Genomic DNA, 18,334 nt, shown 5'->3' on the forward strand with positions numbered 1-18,334 from the left:
AAATATGATTTTTCTGACTATTATTTAAAGTGTCCGGCTTTATTGTTGAACTGCATTGTTCAGAACTGGTGTTGAAAAGATTCCTATCATGTAAAACAGGATTTCTCTAGCTCTTCTGAAGAGTTTGAGGTCCAACCAAGACCATTTATCGAAACTAAACAGCAAAAAAGGCTAAAAAAAGTGATGCAGAAGCTCAACTCACAGCGCCTGCAGGTTGGCGAGGCCTCGAAACGCTCCGTCAGCGATGAAACTGATGCGGTTGTTTCCGATGTGGAGCTGCTCGAGGACGCTGAGTCCAACGAAACTGCTTTCCTCCAAACGGCTCAACTGGTTCCAGCTCAGATCGCTGACAGACAACGACGACATTAAGTGAAGCATTCAACAATACAGCAGTCAGATTCGCTTCAGATCAGTAATCAGTTCTTTACTTATGAATAATTTACTTACAAATGTTTGCAAAATTTTTATAAATAAAAATAAAAATCATTTAGTGCCCAAAAGCACGTCATTATTTATCCATTATATCAATCCTGAACTGATGGCATCTATTATTGAAAAACTGTTTGGGTTGATCATGATTTTGAAAAAACTGACATTTTAAGATATTATTTAAATAGTTATATAAGAGCTGAAACTAGTCTAAAAGAGGTTAAACCACTTAAAAACAAATGTAGGATTTATTTTTAAACAATTTTCACTGTAGCAATTTTACAGAGAATCAGTAAGTAACACATTTAATTAAACATGAAATTTTGTAGTAGAAATAGTGAAATTGAAATAATAGACTTAAATAGTATTTATGGCAAAAAAATTATTTTCCTACTATAAAATAAATTTTCTTGACAAGCAAAATTATATTAAGTCTTGTTTTCAGAAAATATTATCAAAATTGTGTTGGCTTGTGTTTAAAACAAGAACAAATATCTACCAAAGGGGTAAGAACAATGATCTTTATTCAAAGAGAAAACACAATTATTTTTCTTGCCCCCTGAGCAGACATTTCTACATGTTTTAAGCAAAAACCAACAAAATTTTATTATCTTAAATCATTTTGCTTATCAAGAAAATGTATCTTGATTTAAGAAATGTTTAGATATTTGTAAAACAAAACAATACTACGAATGAAAATCATTTTGCGCAGTGTTCTTGTAAAATTGCTTCATTTAAATTTTTTTACAGTTTTGTCTAAAAATACTAGTCTAAAATCCTTAAATTGAAATCTTAAAAATTACTTTAATTCCCAGAAACACATCCATAATATTTGACCTCTCAAAAATCTATTAGCTTCAGTCTTTAGATCCAACGGGACGATGAAAGAAAACAGACAGGAGAACACAACCGCAAAAACACAACCCTGCGCTGCGCTAAAGCATGATGGGACAGAGAGGTTAGGAAGAGAGTGATGTAGACTCACAGCTCGGCGAGTTTCTGGCAGAACTCCCAGGCGTCGGGTTTGATGCGGCTGATGGCGTTGTGTGACAGATGCAGCTGCTGCAGCGTCAGGAGGCCGTAGAGCCAGCCTTTGCTCACCTCCGTCAGGTTATTGTACTCCAGCTGCCTGCTCACAAACACACACGTCACACACGAGTTCTGGGTTAAACCTGAGCTCGTCATGCGTGTCCGCTCTACTCACAGGACTTCCATGTTGTTCAGACCCCAGAAAGCGCCGTCCATGAGCCGCGTGATGCCGTTCCTCTGGATCTTCAGCGAGCGCAGGCCGTGAAGCCCGTGGAACGTCAGACCCTCGATGCGCCGCACGCGGTTCCTGCTCAGCTCTCTGTCAGACATTAAACAACAGTCAATCATAAGGACGTGTCAGAGCTGCAGGATTAATCGTTAAAAGATCACGATCTCGATTCAAACACCCATGCGATCTCATTTCTAAACGACAACGATTCATCTGCGTCTATTAAACTTTTGAAAAAGTCTGCGTTCACGCTGCCGCTGACACAGAGAGCAGACAGTTACCATGTTTGGGTAAGAAACAGCTTCACAAACAGTCTTTTTAACTACACAGTATTATTTCTGTCTTACAGTCAATAATATGTGACCCTGGACCACAAAACCAGTCATAAGGGTTTTTGAAATTGAGATTGAGATGTATGGTTTGTTATGATAGCACAATATTTGGCTGAGATACAACTATTTGAAAATCTGGAATCTGAGGGTGCAAAAAAAATCTAAATATTGAGAAAATCGCCTTTAAAGTTGTTCAAATGAAGTTCTTAGCAATGCATATTACTAATCAAAAATCAAGTTTTTATATAATTATGGTAGGAAATTGACAAAATATCTTCATGGAACATGATCTTTACTTAATATCCTAATGATTTTTGCATAAAAGAAAAATTTATAATTTTTACCCATATAAATGTATTGTTGGCTATTGCTACAAATATAGCTGTGCTGCTTATGACTGCTTTTGTGCTGCAGTGTCACACATTATCAGAGAAATACTGGGATGAAAGTTTATAGTTCAGATATAAACATTGATATCTATAGTAGAGATCAAAATAGAGCAAATCTGTTGATTGCATTGTTTCGCAACTGTTTAAAAAATGTATTCGTCATTGAATCGTTCAAGTGAAGTATTTACGAACGACCACTTTTTCATAATTTTAATATTAAATATTTGTGTATTAAATACATAATATTTTAAAATACATATATATTAAAATGTTTAGTAATTCATTCAAATTAATTAAACACTTTTAAATAGACTGCAAAAATAACATTTGGTTTAGTCCAGAATTGTGGGACGATCGTGATCTCTAATAGAGACAAAAAAGAAATCGTGATTCTCAATTTATCCAGAATCGTGCAGCTCTATTATCGCATGAAACGTTACTTACAGGTGCTGCAGGTGCGGCAGAGGGAAGATCTTGGGCGGGATGGAGCTCAGGCGGTTTTTGTTGAGTTTTAACACCAGCAGCGTGTTGGACAGGTTACTGAAGCAGCCGTGCTCCAGCGTGGAAATACGGTTATTATTCATCAACCTACAGAAACACAGCATTCAAACACAGATGCATGACACGCTGTAATCACTGATAGATCTGGCAATAAAATTAGCTTAAACTAGTCCAAAAGGCCTTGAATTCAACTTAAAGACAATTTAAAAAACTAGTTTCAAATTAGCTTAAACTAGTCTAAAGAAGCATAAACTAATCTTTAAAAAAGTTAAATCTAATAGAGAAGCTTAAACTACTCTTAAAAATCTTAAACTAGTCTTTAAAAAGCTTAAACTAGGCCTAGTTCAACAGAGCTTAAATTATACAAAAGAAAACTAGTTTAATAACAAACTAGTCTAAAAGAGCTTAAACTAGTCTAACGGAGCAAACTAATCTAAAAGAACTTAAACTTGTCAAAAAGAACAAACTAGTGCTGTCAAACGATTAATCGCGATTAATCGCATCCAAAATAAAAGTTTTTGTTTACATAATGTGTGTGTGTATATTTATTACGTATATATAAATGCACACACATGCATGTATGTATTTAAGAAAAATGTTATGTTTATATATTAAATATATTTATATACAATATAATATATAAGAATATAAATATATAAGTGTATATACACATGTAAATATTTTCAAAATATATACTATATGCATAATAAATATACACAAATATGGCTAAAACTAGTCTAACGGAGCATAAAGTAGTCTAATATTAGCTTAAACTAGTCTAATATTAGCTTAAACTAGTCTAACGGAGCTTAAACTAGTCTGAAAGAGCTTAAACTAGTCTGAAAGAGCTTAAACTAGTCTGAAAGAGCTTAAACTAGACTAACAGAGCATAAAATAGTCTAATATTAGCTTAAACTAGTCTAATATTAGCTTAAACTAGTCTGAAAGAGCTTAAACTAGACTAAAAGAGCTTAAACTAGTCTGAAAGAGCTTAAACTAGACTAATGGAGCATAAACTAGTCTAAAAGAGCTTAAACTAGTGTGAAAGCTCACTGTGAGCACTGAGGAGTGAACTGATGTGAGACTCCTGGCGGTTTCTGGAAAGCAGGTCAGTTGAGAACAGAAGAAGGACTCACAGGTTTTTCAGAGGAAGAGGAGGAAAAGTCCCGGCGCGAACCTCCATAATATTGTTGTTGCTAAGGTCCAGCGTCTCCAGGGCGACCAGCGAACTGAGCCGCTCTGCTGAAATCCTCGAGATCCTGTTGTTTGCTCTGAAAACACAAGCAGAGGCATTTAGAAAGCAGATTCCAGCGCACAGGTGAAAAGCGTCGCTGCACGCCTCACAACTCAGCTCAAAACAGCCGTTGGGTTCAGAAGTGTGTTATTTGGTTTATAAGGTAATTACTAACAAGGTATTTAAACAAAAAAATACCCCCGCCAATTACGCGGATGATAAAGCCCATTCCCTCAGTGAAAGCGCCGCTGACGAGCCCAGCAATTTCCCGAGCTGCACGCCTCCTAAATTGCAGTGCAGGAGCTGCTTGTGTTAGAAACACGGAGGGCACAGAGCCGCCTTTGTGTGTCGGACACGATGAAAACATTCCCTGGAATCGCAGGTCTAAACCTTCAGACAGTCACACACACTCGGTTTGAGTTCATACCGCTGAAATTGAGCGTAACTCAACATAAACATGGGACTGACGTCATAAGAGAAGACAACTGACGACATGGCACATACGTGTGATCAAAAACGCTCACGAAGAAGCTTCATTAATCATGAGATGAAATAAAACATCTGTGCAGATAAACATGCTGAACGTCATCACAAATAACTTTTTCAAGATACAGTAACTTACAAATTTACATATATAAATCAACAAAGAGCTTAAACTAGTCTAAAGGAGCATAAACTATAGTCTAAAATGACCTACATCTAGTCTAAAGGAGCATAAACTAGTCTAAAAGAGTATAAACTAGTCTAAAAGAGCATAAACTAGTCTAAAAGAGCATAAACTAGTCTAAAACAGTTTAAACTAGTCTAACGGAGCATAAACTAGTCTAAAAAAGATTAAACTAGTCTAACGGAGCATAAACTAGTCTAAAAGAGCATAAACTAGTCTAATGGAGCATAAACTAGTCTAAAAAATATTAAACTAGTCTAACGGAGCATAAACTAGTCTAAAAAAAGATTAAACTAGTCTAACGGAGCATAAACTAGTCTAAAAGAGCATAAACTAGTCTAATGGAGCATAAACTAGTCTAAAAGAGCTTAAACTAGTCTAACGGAGCTTAAACTAGTCTAAAAGAGCATAAACTAGTCTAATGGAGCATAAACTAGTCTTAAAGAGCTTAAACTAGTCTGAAAAAGATTAAACTAGTCTAACGGAGCTTAAACTAGTCTAAAAGAGCATAAACTAGTCTAATGTAGTATAAACTAGTCTAAAAGAGCTTAAACTAGTCTAACGGAGCTTAAACTAGTCTAACGGAGCTTAAACTAGTCTAATGTAGCATAAACTAGTCTTAAAGCTTAGGTATATTTCACATCAAGTGATGTAGAAACAGCATGAAGACTATATTTTAAAGATATTTTAATGCCATCTTTTAATTATTTGATTATTAATTACATTATTATTTTTTAAAAAACATTTTAATTATAAAATGAGTAAATAGAGCCATGCAACATTACAGTAAAATTTGTGCTATAATTTTTAATAGGCCTAAGCTGTTACAAAATATATTATTAACGTTAATTTAGTGTTAATTAAAGAGTGTTCATTTAACTAAACTTAATTTTTACATACACACACACACACACACACACACACACACACACACGCTTGACGTTTCTATTTCTCCTCTTCAGCTCAAGGCAGAAATCTGAACCGCTAATATTCCTCGTTCTCGTTTAAGAAAAGCCCACGGTGAAAAACAAACACCTTTCAAAAAAATCAAGGCATTAAATGGTTGTGTTGAGCGGCGCAGCACAGAGGCATGATGGGAAGTCTGTGCTTTTGTGAAGTGAAGGGGGAATGAGTCAAAGGTGTTGAGAGAGTGAGACAGATAAGACACGGGACGTGCCGGAGCAGATCCTCTGGAGAGACTAACGTGTGAATGAAGCATCCGACGCAAAACAAGGAAGTCCAGAGGAATGTCGAGCAGCTCATTTATGAACAATCAGACCAGGTTTTTTTTTTTATTTAAAAAATTTAGGTTTGTCCCTCAGACTGAAAACAACAAGCAACAAAGACGTGTTTGCATGAGGAATGCCAGTCTCAATTCTAGTTCCTGTTTATTACCTCAGTGTAATTCCTCATGAACAGCCATGAAATAACCAGGCACACTCTCTCTCTCTCTCTCTGTCTTCAACATCTGCTGAGAGAGAGTGTGTGTGTGTGTGTGTGTGTGTGTGTTTTATCTCTCCCTCCTCCTCCGTTCAGACAAACAAGCAGCTCATTGTGTCTTTCTGCCGCACACCTCAAATTTGTTCAACCAATTTTCGGCAAATAAGGTTGTTACACTCCTTTAGTTTAATCAGAGTTTAAACGGAACGGGGTATTTTCAGCACCGTGAGCTCAACGACAAACAGGCGTGAGCGTTATATATGACATGTTATATGAAAAAAGCTCACGGTCAGATTATTTCCACATAAAGCAGATTGTGAAAGCAACGCTGCGAATGTTTGGCACGTCAGCGCGTTATGAGTTACTAGACGCTCGCTGAATTTCACAACGCAGACACTTTCCATACCGCCAGTGTGTGTGTGTGTGTGTGTGTGTGTGTTCCTGGCAGATGAGACTAAATGGAAAGAAGTGAAGTTGGCTCTGAGATGAGCAGAGAAGAGCTCACACACGTCTGAAACACATTAACTTAAAACTAAATTTCAACATATTTTCCTCATGCTGTAAAGATCCTGCTGCAGATCGTTAATGAGCGAACCAACCAAATCATTTCACATCAGCACTGCACTTAATACTAGGGCAGTCAAAATGGCTGAATTCGAATTTTGTACTTAAATATTATCAATATTCGAATTATATTCGAATTTAAAAGGCATCATTTCAGTTAGAAAAAATGCTTTTGGCTTCTCTCGAGGCCACAAGAGGCGCATTGAGCAAAATATTACTAATGCACATTTATTGAAAGCAATAAAATAACAAGACTATCTTTGAAAAAAATGTTTAAAATAATGTTTATAAACCATATATAATTATGTTGCTTAAACAATTAGAAACAAAACCGCATCATGCATGTATGTATAATTTAATACAAAGAACCGAAAACCAATCACAAAGGGTACTTTTTCTATTTAAAAACATGAGATGCAGTGGGATTGGGGAAAAGCCCACTTAAATTCTCAAGACATGTTTTTCAAAAGTTGAACTTGCATTAATTTTACATGCTTTCTAAACATGTGGCTCTCTTGTGCGAGACGCGAGTGCAACGGTGATAGATGTCCCTTTAGAAAATGCGATGAATATGCGTTCTGTGTGAACGGCTTGGTTTCAGTTTTGACATAAACAACATGTTCTCCGCATTGATGTTCTCTTTTACTGCAATATTTTGAATGAACAGCGCCGCATCCAGTGGGTTCAGCTGGATTGGCTAAAAAAAGCATTAAAATGCAACGACCCCTACATCGTCATCACATCTCGTGCGTCACTGATAATGCAGCCTGACGCACACCTAACATTGTGGATTTTTATTTTAAATTCCACAAATTTTCAAAATTCACATTTTTTTTGACAGCCCTACTTAATACTAGGGGTGTCGGAATTAATTGTTTCTACGGTGCATCGCGATGCAGACGAGGACGATTCAGTATCGGTATCGGTTCAGTAACAGACCATAACCGATTATAACGTACTGACGCTTTTCTGACGTCATTTGTCGCGGGAGCATATAATGGCGGAGGGAGACGCGATGCAAAAGTGCGTAATTAAAAATGCTCCAACTACTTCAAAAGCCGACATCTGTGCACATTTCGGCTTTTATGAACAACCTGGTAAGCAAAGCACGACCTGGAGAAGAAACATGCTGTGTGTAAATCGTGTCACGCACAAATAGAATACGCACTACGTATGTATATCTATGGGTAATACCACTAACTTGAGAAACCACGTCAGCCGTTTTCACCCTGAGCTGTTAACGCCTGTCAGTGCCAAGTATTTAGTATTTACTTTTGTGCATTTGTTCTAAATGCTCCTGTTGTCTTCTGTACCCAGACTTGAGTTTTGTTTGATACATTCAAGAAGCGTGTTTTCTTTGAGCAGGTAAAATGAAAGGTTCAGTTCATACAGTATATCTGACTGCTTGTATTTATTACATTTACATTTACATTTATGCATTTAGCAGACGCTTTTATCCAAAGCGACTTACATTGCATTCAAGTTACAGTTTTTACATTACATTACGTTTTTACATTTGATCAGCTCTTTCAATAACCATATCATCATGCCTATTTTACAATTATTAAATTTACATTCATGCCTTTATAGATCTTTACAATTTCTACAATGTGAAAAAAGCAGACAGAATCACTGAATCCAGCCGTAAAAATAGAATTTACAGCATAACACTGAATGATACGAATTTGGCAAATTTTGAAAGAATAAATCAAAAGCAGGGCCGTGCAATTAATCAAATCGTGATATAAACATTTCAAAGGGCCCTATTATCATTCAACTAAAACAGAAAACACTAAATATAGGGGAGAAAATATAACAAGCACTAAAAATGTAATTTGTTCAACTTAGAATCTTTTTTATTGTATAAGTTAGACTTGCTTTTTGAGTGCTAAAATTTATTTTAACCATTAAAATGGAATCTAATTTTTCTAAAATGGAAAAAAATAGAAATCCAGAGGAATGAAAACGGAATTTGGGCAAAAATATAAGTCACCATCTTTACTTGTTTGGGATGTGTTATTATGCATATTTTTGTTGTTCTCAAGTGTAAATAAAACAGTACTGCCCACTGATAAACACAGTAATATATCTACCACAGTATAAATGCAGTTGACACAGTTCTACTGTTGCATACGAGAGAGAGAGAGAGAGAGAGAGAGGAGAGAGAGAGAGAGAGAGAGAGAGAGAGAGAGAGAGATCTGTACGGGGGTCTGGGGTATCGTATAGCTTGTGCCTCTTATTCAAACAGTCTCTCAGACTGAGCGTCTCTCGTCTTTGACCCTTCAGCCCACCAAAAACAAACGGCATCAGCTCCACAGCTGGGAGTAATTCACTCGCCATCACCTCAATTAATTCAGCCATTTCACAGGAATTTGTGGCCTTGAACAATTAAAGAGCCGTATGAAGCCACTGCTAAAGAGTAATTAGCTGGAAAATTTGACTGGCAGATTGAAGGACTGAACTTTGATAATGCCGGTGTTACACCGTTTGCTGCATGTCCTGAAATACTGCATCATTTTCAATCAGCTAGCAACCACCCAGAACACCCTAGCAACCGCATAGGAACCTAGAAACCAATGAGAACACTCCAGCAACTGCAGAGCAACACCCTGACAACCACTCATCTATTTATCCATCTATGTAGCCAACTAACCAAACAACTAACTATCTATCCATCTATACATATATTGATCCATCTATTCAACTATCCAAACATCTATCCAATTATCCATCCATCCATTTATCTATCTAACTATGCATCCAACAATTACCCATCCATCTTTCCATCCATTTATCCAACTACCCATCCATTCAACTATCCATCCATCATCTATCTATCTATCTATCCAATTACTCATCCATCTAACCATCCAAATATCCACCCATTTATCCATCTATCTATCCATCCATCCATCTATTCAACTATCCATCTATCCATCCAAATCTATCTATCTATCTATCCATCCCTCTATTCAACTGCCCATCTATCTATCCATCTATCTATCCATCCATCCATCTATCTGTCTGTCTATCTATCTATCAATCAACTACCCATCTATTCAGCTGTCCATCTATCTATCCAATCATCCATCCATCCATCAACTACATCTATTCAACTGCTCATCTATCTATCCAACTATCTTTCTATCCATCTATCTATCTATCCGTCTGTCTGTCTATCTATCTATCAATCAAATACCCATCTATTCAGCTGTCCATCTATCTATCCAACCATCCATCCATCAACTACATCTATTCAACTGCTCATCTATCTATCCAACTATCTTTCTATCCATCTATCTATCTATCCGTCTGTCTGTCTATCTATCTATCAATCAAATACCCATCTATTCAGCTGTCCATCTATCTATCCAACCATCCATCCATCAACTACATCTATTCAACTGCTCATCTATCTATCCAACTATCTTTCTATCCATCTATCCATCCATCCATCTATCTATCAATCAACTACCCATCTATTCAGCTGTCCATCTATCTATCCAACCATCCATCCATCAACTACATCTATTCAACTGCTCATCTATCTATCCATCTATCTATCCATCCATCATCTATCTATCCATCTGTCTATCTATCAATCAACTACCCATCTATTCAACTACTCATCTATCTTTATATCCATCTATCTATCCATCTATCTATCTATCCATCCATCCATCTATTCAACTATCCATCTATCCATCCAAATCTATCTATCTATCTATCCATCCCTCTATTCAACTGCCCATCTATCTATCCAACTATCTTTCTATCCATTTATCTGTCTGTCTATCTATCTATCAATCAACTACACATCTATTCAGCTGTCCATCTATCTATCCAATCATCCATCCATCCATCAACTACATCTATTCAACTGCTCATCTATCTATCCAACTATCTTTCTATCCATCTATCTATCTATCCGTCTGTCTGTCTATCTATCTATCAATCAAATACCCATCTATTCAGCTGTCCATCTATCTATCCAACCATCCATCCATCAACTACATCTATTCAACTGCTCATCTATCTATCCAACTATCTTTCCATCCATCTATCTATCCATCTGTCTATCTATCAATCAACTACCCATCTATTCAACTACTCATCTATCTTTATATCCATCTATCTATCAATCAACTACCCATCTATTCAACTGTCCATCTATATATATCTATCATCCATCCATCCATCCCCCTATTCAACTGCCCATCTATCTATCCAACCATCCAGCCATCCATTCATCAACTACATCTATTCAACTGCTCATCTATCTATCCAGCTATCTTTCTATCCATCCAAATATCCATCCATCGATCTATCCAACTACCCATCGATCTGTCTATCCATCTATCTATCAATCTTGAGTCTTGACCCTCAAACTTTAAACTATTTTAAATTTTCAGACCAGATTTTGACAAGCCAGCATAAAACTAGTCCAATGTCATTCTGAACACGAGACTCAACAAAAACTAAAGCGTCTGGATATTAAAAGAGTCTCGTAGTTTGAGAGCGGCACTACGGTCGGACATATCTGGACGATGTTGTATTTAACACCGAGTGCTCAAACTCAGATGACACTCCACACAGGCGCCGTCACAGACAACAGACCAACCAAACGCTGCCAAACACTGTGCTCTGAGTCCAAGAGGAAATACCACACACACACACACACACACACTCACACTCACACTCACACACACACTCACACACACACTCACACACTCACACACACACACAGAGCTCTCGCTCACACCACTCAGAAATTCACTCCAGACACTCTCCACCAGGGAAATTAGGCTAATATTTCATTATTATGTCATTTTAAGTGTCATGTTTTAAGGAAGATGGAATCTGCTGGAGGACTGTAAATAATCACTAATATGACTATAACGAATGAGACAATGAAGTATATTTCACATGAAGATTAAAACCAGATTCAAACTGTTCTGACACATGCAGATCCAAACAATGATGCTTTTCAAACACAAACTCGTGCCTGCAGAACAAACTGAACTCTATAGAAAGGAATCAAGTGGTGTTTTCAAAAGAAAACTAAGTTCTCTATCCACATGCGTGTATGATTTTTAAAAATTTTATTTGACCTCAAATCCAACGTGCCACTAGTGGAAGCAAACAGAATGCAAAAATGCAGCCATTGGTGAGTCAAAGAGAAAGTCCCGCCCCCAAACTCACACCATTGGTTGAGTTAGTTGTCGTCATGTCGGGCCACACAAACAGACAGATCAATGTTTCCAAAGCATCACAGTTTCACTCTTTAGTGCAAGTAAATCAAGATAACGATGCTTTCATACTCACAGAATCAGACTGCTGAGGTTTCCAGCGTTCGGGCCCAAATCCGGGATCGACTCGAACTCGTTGTTACTCAGTTTTCTGTGAATGTAAAACCACACGGTCACACATTTGTCTGTGACATCTGAGGAGAAAATAAAACAAAACCCAAAAAAGCACACTCACATTTCGCTGAGCTGCGGCAGACTGGCGAGCAGCGCTTCAGGAAACGTGCGTAACTTGTTATGGCTCAGATCCCTGCAAAAGAAAAACACAGCCATCAACACTGCAGCAGTTTCTGAAGAGAATCTGTCACGACTGAAGCCTGGCGAACGAGAGGAGAAAATAAACTAGACATACACAAAAAAAAAAAAAAAAGCCATACAAACCCAATCGGTCAAACCCAAATAAACAAAACACTAATTTTGCAACCTTTATAAAAAAGGGTTTTCGCAGCAATGACATAGAAGATCCATTTTTGGTTCCCCAACTATCCATCCAACTATCTTTCCATCTTTCCAAATATCTATCCAATTACCATTCTATCCAACTATCCATCCATCTACCCAACTATCCATCCATCTACCCAACTATCCATCCAACTACCCAACTATCCATCCAACTACCCAACTATCCATCCATCTACCCAACTATCCATCCATCTACCCAACTAACCATCCATCTACCCAACTAACCATCCAACTACCCAACTATCCATCCAACTACCCAACTATCCATCCAACTACCCAACTATCCATCCATCTACCCAACTATCCATCCATCTATCTATCCAACTATCCCCCAAATAGTCTTTCAGCGAATAGTTCTTAAAATAACCATTTTTATCTTTAATAACGGAAAGAATATTTTTGCACTATAAAGAAAGGTTTTATGGATGTTAAAAATAGTTTGAATAATGCTGGCAAGCAAACAGTTGATGGTAGACATTGACTTCCTTAGTATATTTTCCATACTATGGAAATCAATGGCTACCGTCAACTGTTCGGTTACCAGCATTATTCAAAATATCTTCTTTTGTGTTCAGCAGAAACTCATACAGGTTTGAAACAACTTGAGGGTGAGTAAATTATAACAAAATGTTCATTTTGGATGAACTACCCCCTTTCACGGATGCCAATGAAGAACCTGTATTTTTAAATGTCTGCTAGTTTGATTATTGATTTCATTAAAATGCTACTTATAACAGCAAAAGCCTTTTGTAGATGTGTATCTTTAACTACACACCATCATAAACATCCACTCAGGATTGATTGAACGATAACTATAAATATAACGATATTAGCGTCCACACCAGCGAACGATATCATCTGTTTATTCGAAGCTAATGATCATCTGGAAATAAATCTGTGCCTTTATTGTTATAGTTGTGGTGAGAATGCTGATATTCTTTAATATTGAGAATGATTTTTAGAACTATATCTTTATCGTTATCTTTATAGTTATCCTGCTTGGTGTGAACGGGTCTTTAGGAATCATTTGTTTGAGAGTCGACAGACTCTCAGAGATCAGGTCTAATGTAATTTGGAGCATTTCAGGCCGTGTTGATGTTTCAGGAATCAGTCGGCTGAAGGTTCTGGAGCGTCGCGTGAAGCTGCCAGACGCCTCCGCGGCTCTCGACCCCATCTGGACTCCATCAGCTCAAATGGCGAACGGCCGCGGGGAAAGTAACGACTGCTAATCTACTCACAATGCGGGGAAAGTGAGCACCGCCTTTGATTTCCAACAGCAAATCATGTCTGTTTGTGGAGTTTCTGGCTCTGGACGGGCGTTTTACTGGAATCTCTCAGAGGTGGAGCGTTCACAGCCATCCACTGCATACAACAACATCACCAGCCTTTGTTTCTGGTGCATATTTGGGCTTTTTATCAACAGCTTAAGCGTAAAACTGTTCTTTTCTTCCATTGAATCTTAACACAGTTTAATTACTACACTGAAGATGTAAATATGAAGCTGAATGGAACAGGATTTCTGTGTAAAATCAGATTAATGAACTACTTTTCTGACAGACGTACACAGATATAAATCAATTCGGTGATTCACGAATCAGGCTGGTCATGATTTCACGCACAGACTCGTCATATAACAGAAGGTGCTTTACAGAGATAAACCTGACGTTCCCTCGCACACAAACACATTGAGATATCACACTCTCTCTGTTACGATAAGATAGACGCTTCAGACTCGTGTTCAGTTTATTAACACTCCAGTTTATCACACTTCACATGTTCTCAGAGTTGCTCCACTATCTGCTGTACCCAGACACACACATTCTCAATGTGAGTGTGTGCTTAATATTTGTGCTAGTTTGATGACTGGTTTCAATACTACAACTGCAACTATTTAAATTAAATCACACAGGCTTTCATTTGTAAGATTTGGTCAATTTTCTGTGGTAATACATACCACCATGCTATATCAGCAAGAGACATTTCCAGATAGGTAGATAGGTAGATAGGTAGATAGATAGATAGATAGATAGATAGATAGATAGATAGATAGATAGATAGATAGATAGAGAGATAATTTCCAACAAAAAAATTATTTCCAAAATATACAAATAAATACTTTACATAAATATGACTAAAAATAAATACAAATAAATAAAACTTTCGACAATATACATGTCCAAAAAAAAAAAATTACCAATAAAAATACATGTCCAAAATATAAATTACAAAAAAATGTCCAAACATAAAAATAACTACTTTTAAAAAGTTAAAAATAAATAAATGAAAATAAAAAAAAAATAAAAAAAAAGAATAAATAATAATAAATGCAAAATTAAAAATAAATACATAATTTCCAAAAAAAAAATTGCCAAATATAAAATACATAAATAAAAAAAATCCAACAAAAATGAATGATTTCCAACAAAAAGCATGTCCAAAAAAGAATAAACTGACAAAATTAAATAAATAAATAAATAAAATATATATTTTTTAAAACACACACATGGTCCCTTTTGGTAATGCTGGCATTAAATCTATTTTTAACATGTTTTTCCACTTATATAAATACTGACTAATCAATTTTCCAGTGTGAATTTCACCGAGTAAAAGGTGTGCATGGGTTGAGAGTTTAACTATGAAGCTGAAGTGGTGTAAAACAGCTGCTGCCGTCTCAAACTCTCCACGGCACTGAAAAACCCTCGGCTCTTTCCAGATGTAAATCATGAAAAGCTTTTTCCTTCTATTTTTCCATTCTGGCAGCGAGAGCCCTTCACAGCCAAAAACTTCAGGCCTCCATTTCTTTCTCCCTCCCTCTCCCTCTCTCTCTCTTTCTACACATCGGCTCCTAATGGCTTCCATCTCTGGTTGGGTTTAGCTGCTAATTCAGCAGAAATAATGGGCCTGGGGAAAACAAAAGCTCAGGCAGTTTAATGCGTGAACATGTGCTGCAGAGCTGCTCATAAATTAGCATCACCTCCTGAACTCCTGGAAGCCGAGAGGACTCTCGTTCTCCTTCAAACCAACATCTAGAAGGAGCTGAAGTCTCTTACAAGACGACCACTTCATCCCACGCTTAGTGAATGCAATGCAACCGACCCGAACAAGAACAAATGCAATTGTAACTTGCATGAAGAGAGAAGTGTGAAAGCAAAGTGTTTAATTACAATGTGTTTGTTCTTCATGAATAAAATAACATATGCAAATGAAGTCCTGTGAGCCCCTACTGATAGAACAACAAAACACCTATTCATGTGCTAAAACCTTCCAGCTGGATTTAGTTCTTACAGCTAAAAATGTGCTTGCAATGACCAAAAAATTGGTGTATTTTTATGCAAAAATTGCTAGTAAATTTCACAAACAATTACAAAGAAATAGCAAGCAACACATTAATTTAACGTGAGATTTAGAAGTATAAAAACTCCAATAATCTTGGTTTTATTTACAACTTCGACAACTTTTGACATAAGTAATTAACACTTATTTATTTAGGCAAATTATATATATATTTTTTTTTTTTTTGCTGGAAAATATTTTTTAACGCTTTTTGTGTGTTCTCGTTATTTGCTGCTCAAAATATGATTTAATTTCTCTCCCTATAAAAATCCTGTCTTTTTTCAACACAGATCATAGGAATACACTTGAAATTTAAAAGTAATGTCAAAGAAATGCCAAGTAACACATTCATTAAACGCGAAGAGACTTAAAAAAGTTAAATAAATGACTGGTTTTATTGTTAGTCAGTAAATCAACTCGTTCACATGTTGATCATAATACGAATTTGTCTGATTTTCAACACAGAAAATGGAAAATATTTGGAATTTAAATAATTGTGGTTTTGTTTAGATTTAGGGCCTTTAAACTGAACACACACACACACCAAACAAAGCAAAATCAATAACTCAGCATCGTGTGTTTTACTACCACTGTCACTGTATGTATGACTTACACGGAGAAAGTTTATATTTATACGTCGAGTCGTGTTTGTTTTGGTTGTTTTTCAGTACAAACGCTTTAGTCATTTTTCCTACTGTTATGATTTTCTACGCTGTATGTTTTTTCCTCGTATTTAACTGCAGCAGAATCTATGAAAGCGAATGTTTTGCTGATGTTTTGATCGTGTTCCAGAGAGAGACACACAAAGAAAGGCTCTGAGGTAAAATACTCACAGACGCGTGATCCGCGCGGGCAGCCGCTCCACGATCCTGCCGTGTTTTAATCCACTACAGTCCGCTACAAATCCCGCACACGAGCAAGCAGACGGACACGGCTCCGGTTCCGATCGATCCGAGCCTCCGTTAATCGCTGTAAATCCCGTAACGTGAAACACGAGCAGCACGAAGCTCACAGCGCGAGCGGGCTGCGGCATTTTCACCCAGAGGAAGAAAACTAATAAAAAGTTGACGAAATCGATCCGTTAAAGTTTTAATTCCGCACGAATATGGAAGAGGGGAAGGTTCTTGGCAGGTCCGCGTCAACTGAATTTCCTTTTCGCGTTTAATATCATGGGTAAAAGTGCAGATATCAGCGCCTCAGCACTCGCTCCATCTCTGAGAAACTTTTTTCCACCGCGCTGGAATCAGAGCAGCATTCCGCGGCGCGCGCTCCCGTGGGCGGAGACAGCCGAAGATTGCCGAAGGCCACGGCGCGAGGGATTCTGGGTACTGTAGTGCAGCGAGACAAATACGGATACAGATACAGTGAGCTCAAAATCTGTACACTGTTTTTGCATTCCCGAAGAATCGTTATATCATAAAACGGGCTTAAGAGTTTTTTTAATGTTTTTTTTTGTTTGTTTTTTTTTTCAGCTATATTGTATCTGATTAGCGAGTGAATGTAAAAACAAATATAGGCCTAAATGTGACCCTGGACCACAAAACCAGTCAAAAGGATCAATTTTTTGAAATTGAGATTTATGCATCATCTGAAAGATGAATAAATATAAATAAGCTTTCCATTGATGTATGGTTTGTTAGGACAGGACAATATTTGGCTGAGATACAACTATTAGCTACAGCTATTTTAGTAGGAAATTTACTAAATATTTTCATGGAACGTGATCTTTACTTTTTGGCATAAAAATGTTTTTTTATAATTTTGACCCATACAATGTATATACCTGTGCTACTTATGACTGCTTTTGTGCTCCAGGATCACACATGTTTCCAATGTCGCCATTGTATTACCACGTTTTTACCCTTTTTTGAATAAATAGTAAATTCATTTAATTAGCATAAACTTTCAGGTGAAAAAAAAATTTTTTTTATGCTGCAATAAGTGACATATTCAAGTTTCTCAACACAATTCAGTTCCAAAAGTGTGTGAGATATGAGGAAAAGCCTAAATATATTTCACAAAAGTTTTTGACACTAATATAACTTCATAGATCATTTTACAAAAAATGTTTTGGACATCTAATAGTGTATATAGTGTAATAGTTAATTCCCGGGTCATAATGACCCGAACATTTTAAATGGTAATATCTCTTTAAAAAATATTTTTGAAAAAAATAAATGAGGTGTATTTTGAGGCTCTTAAAGCGTTTGCAAAGTTTCGTTCCCTTACTATTTTACTGTTTTATAGCTTTGCCTCTTAAAACGTGAATTAAGCCAGTAATTGCTGGATTAACGACATTACAAATGAAACACACACATTGAGTCCCATTGAGTTCACAGCAGCTTGTGAAGCTCGTTTGTGAAACAAAGGGCTGATTTCTGCACCATTAGCATACAGAAGAGGCTGATGATCAGCGTAT

At 36.8% G+C, this 18,334-nt stretch overlaps 1 protein-coding gene across 1 annotated transcript in view; it reads right to left on the minus strand.

The window, feature by feature from the left end:
• Positions 1-17,197, minus strand: part of lrig3 (leucine-rich repeats and immunoglobulin-like domains 3) — a 28,374-nt gene extending 11,177 nt beyond the window's left edge. The window contains exons 1-8 of the mRNA XM_058774167.1: positions 16,749-17,197; positions 12,299-12,370; positions 12,140-12,214; positions 4,046-4,180; positions 2,853-2,996; positions 1,634-1,777; positions 1,415-1,558; positions 203-346 (exon numbers count right to left, since the gene is read on the minus strand). Of these exons, the coding sequence (XP_058630150.1) occupies positions 203-346; positions 1,415-1,558; positions 1,634-1,777; positions 2,853-2,996; positions 4,046-4,180; positions 12,140-12,214; positions 12,299-12,370; positions 16,749-16,948 (1,058 nt within the window). The 5' untranslated portion in view covers positions 16,949-17,197. The remainder of the gene's footprint in view (positions 1-202; positions 347-1,414; positions 1,559-1,633; positions 1,778-2,852; positions 2,997-4,045; positions 4,181-12,139; positions 12,215-12,298; positions 12,371-16,748) is intronic.
• Positions 17,198-18,334: the final 1,137 nt, after the last annotated feature.

The sequence above is a fragment of the Onychostoma macrolepis genome, chromosome 04 (assembly GCF_012432095.1).
Source record: "Onychostoma macrolepis isolate SWU-2019 chromosome 04, ASM1243209v1, whole genome shotgun sequence".
Classification (NCBI taxonomy): Eukaryota; Metazoa; Chordata; class Actinopteri; order Cypriniformes; family Cyprinidae; genus Onychostoma; species Onychostoma macrolepis.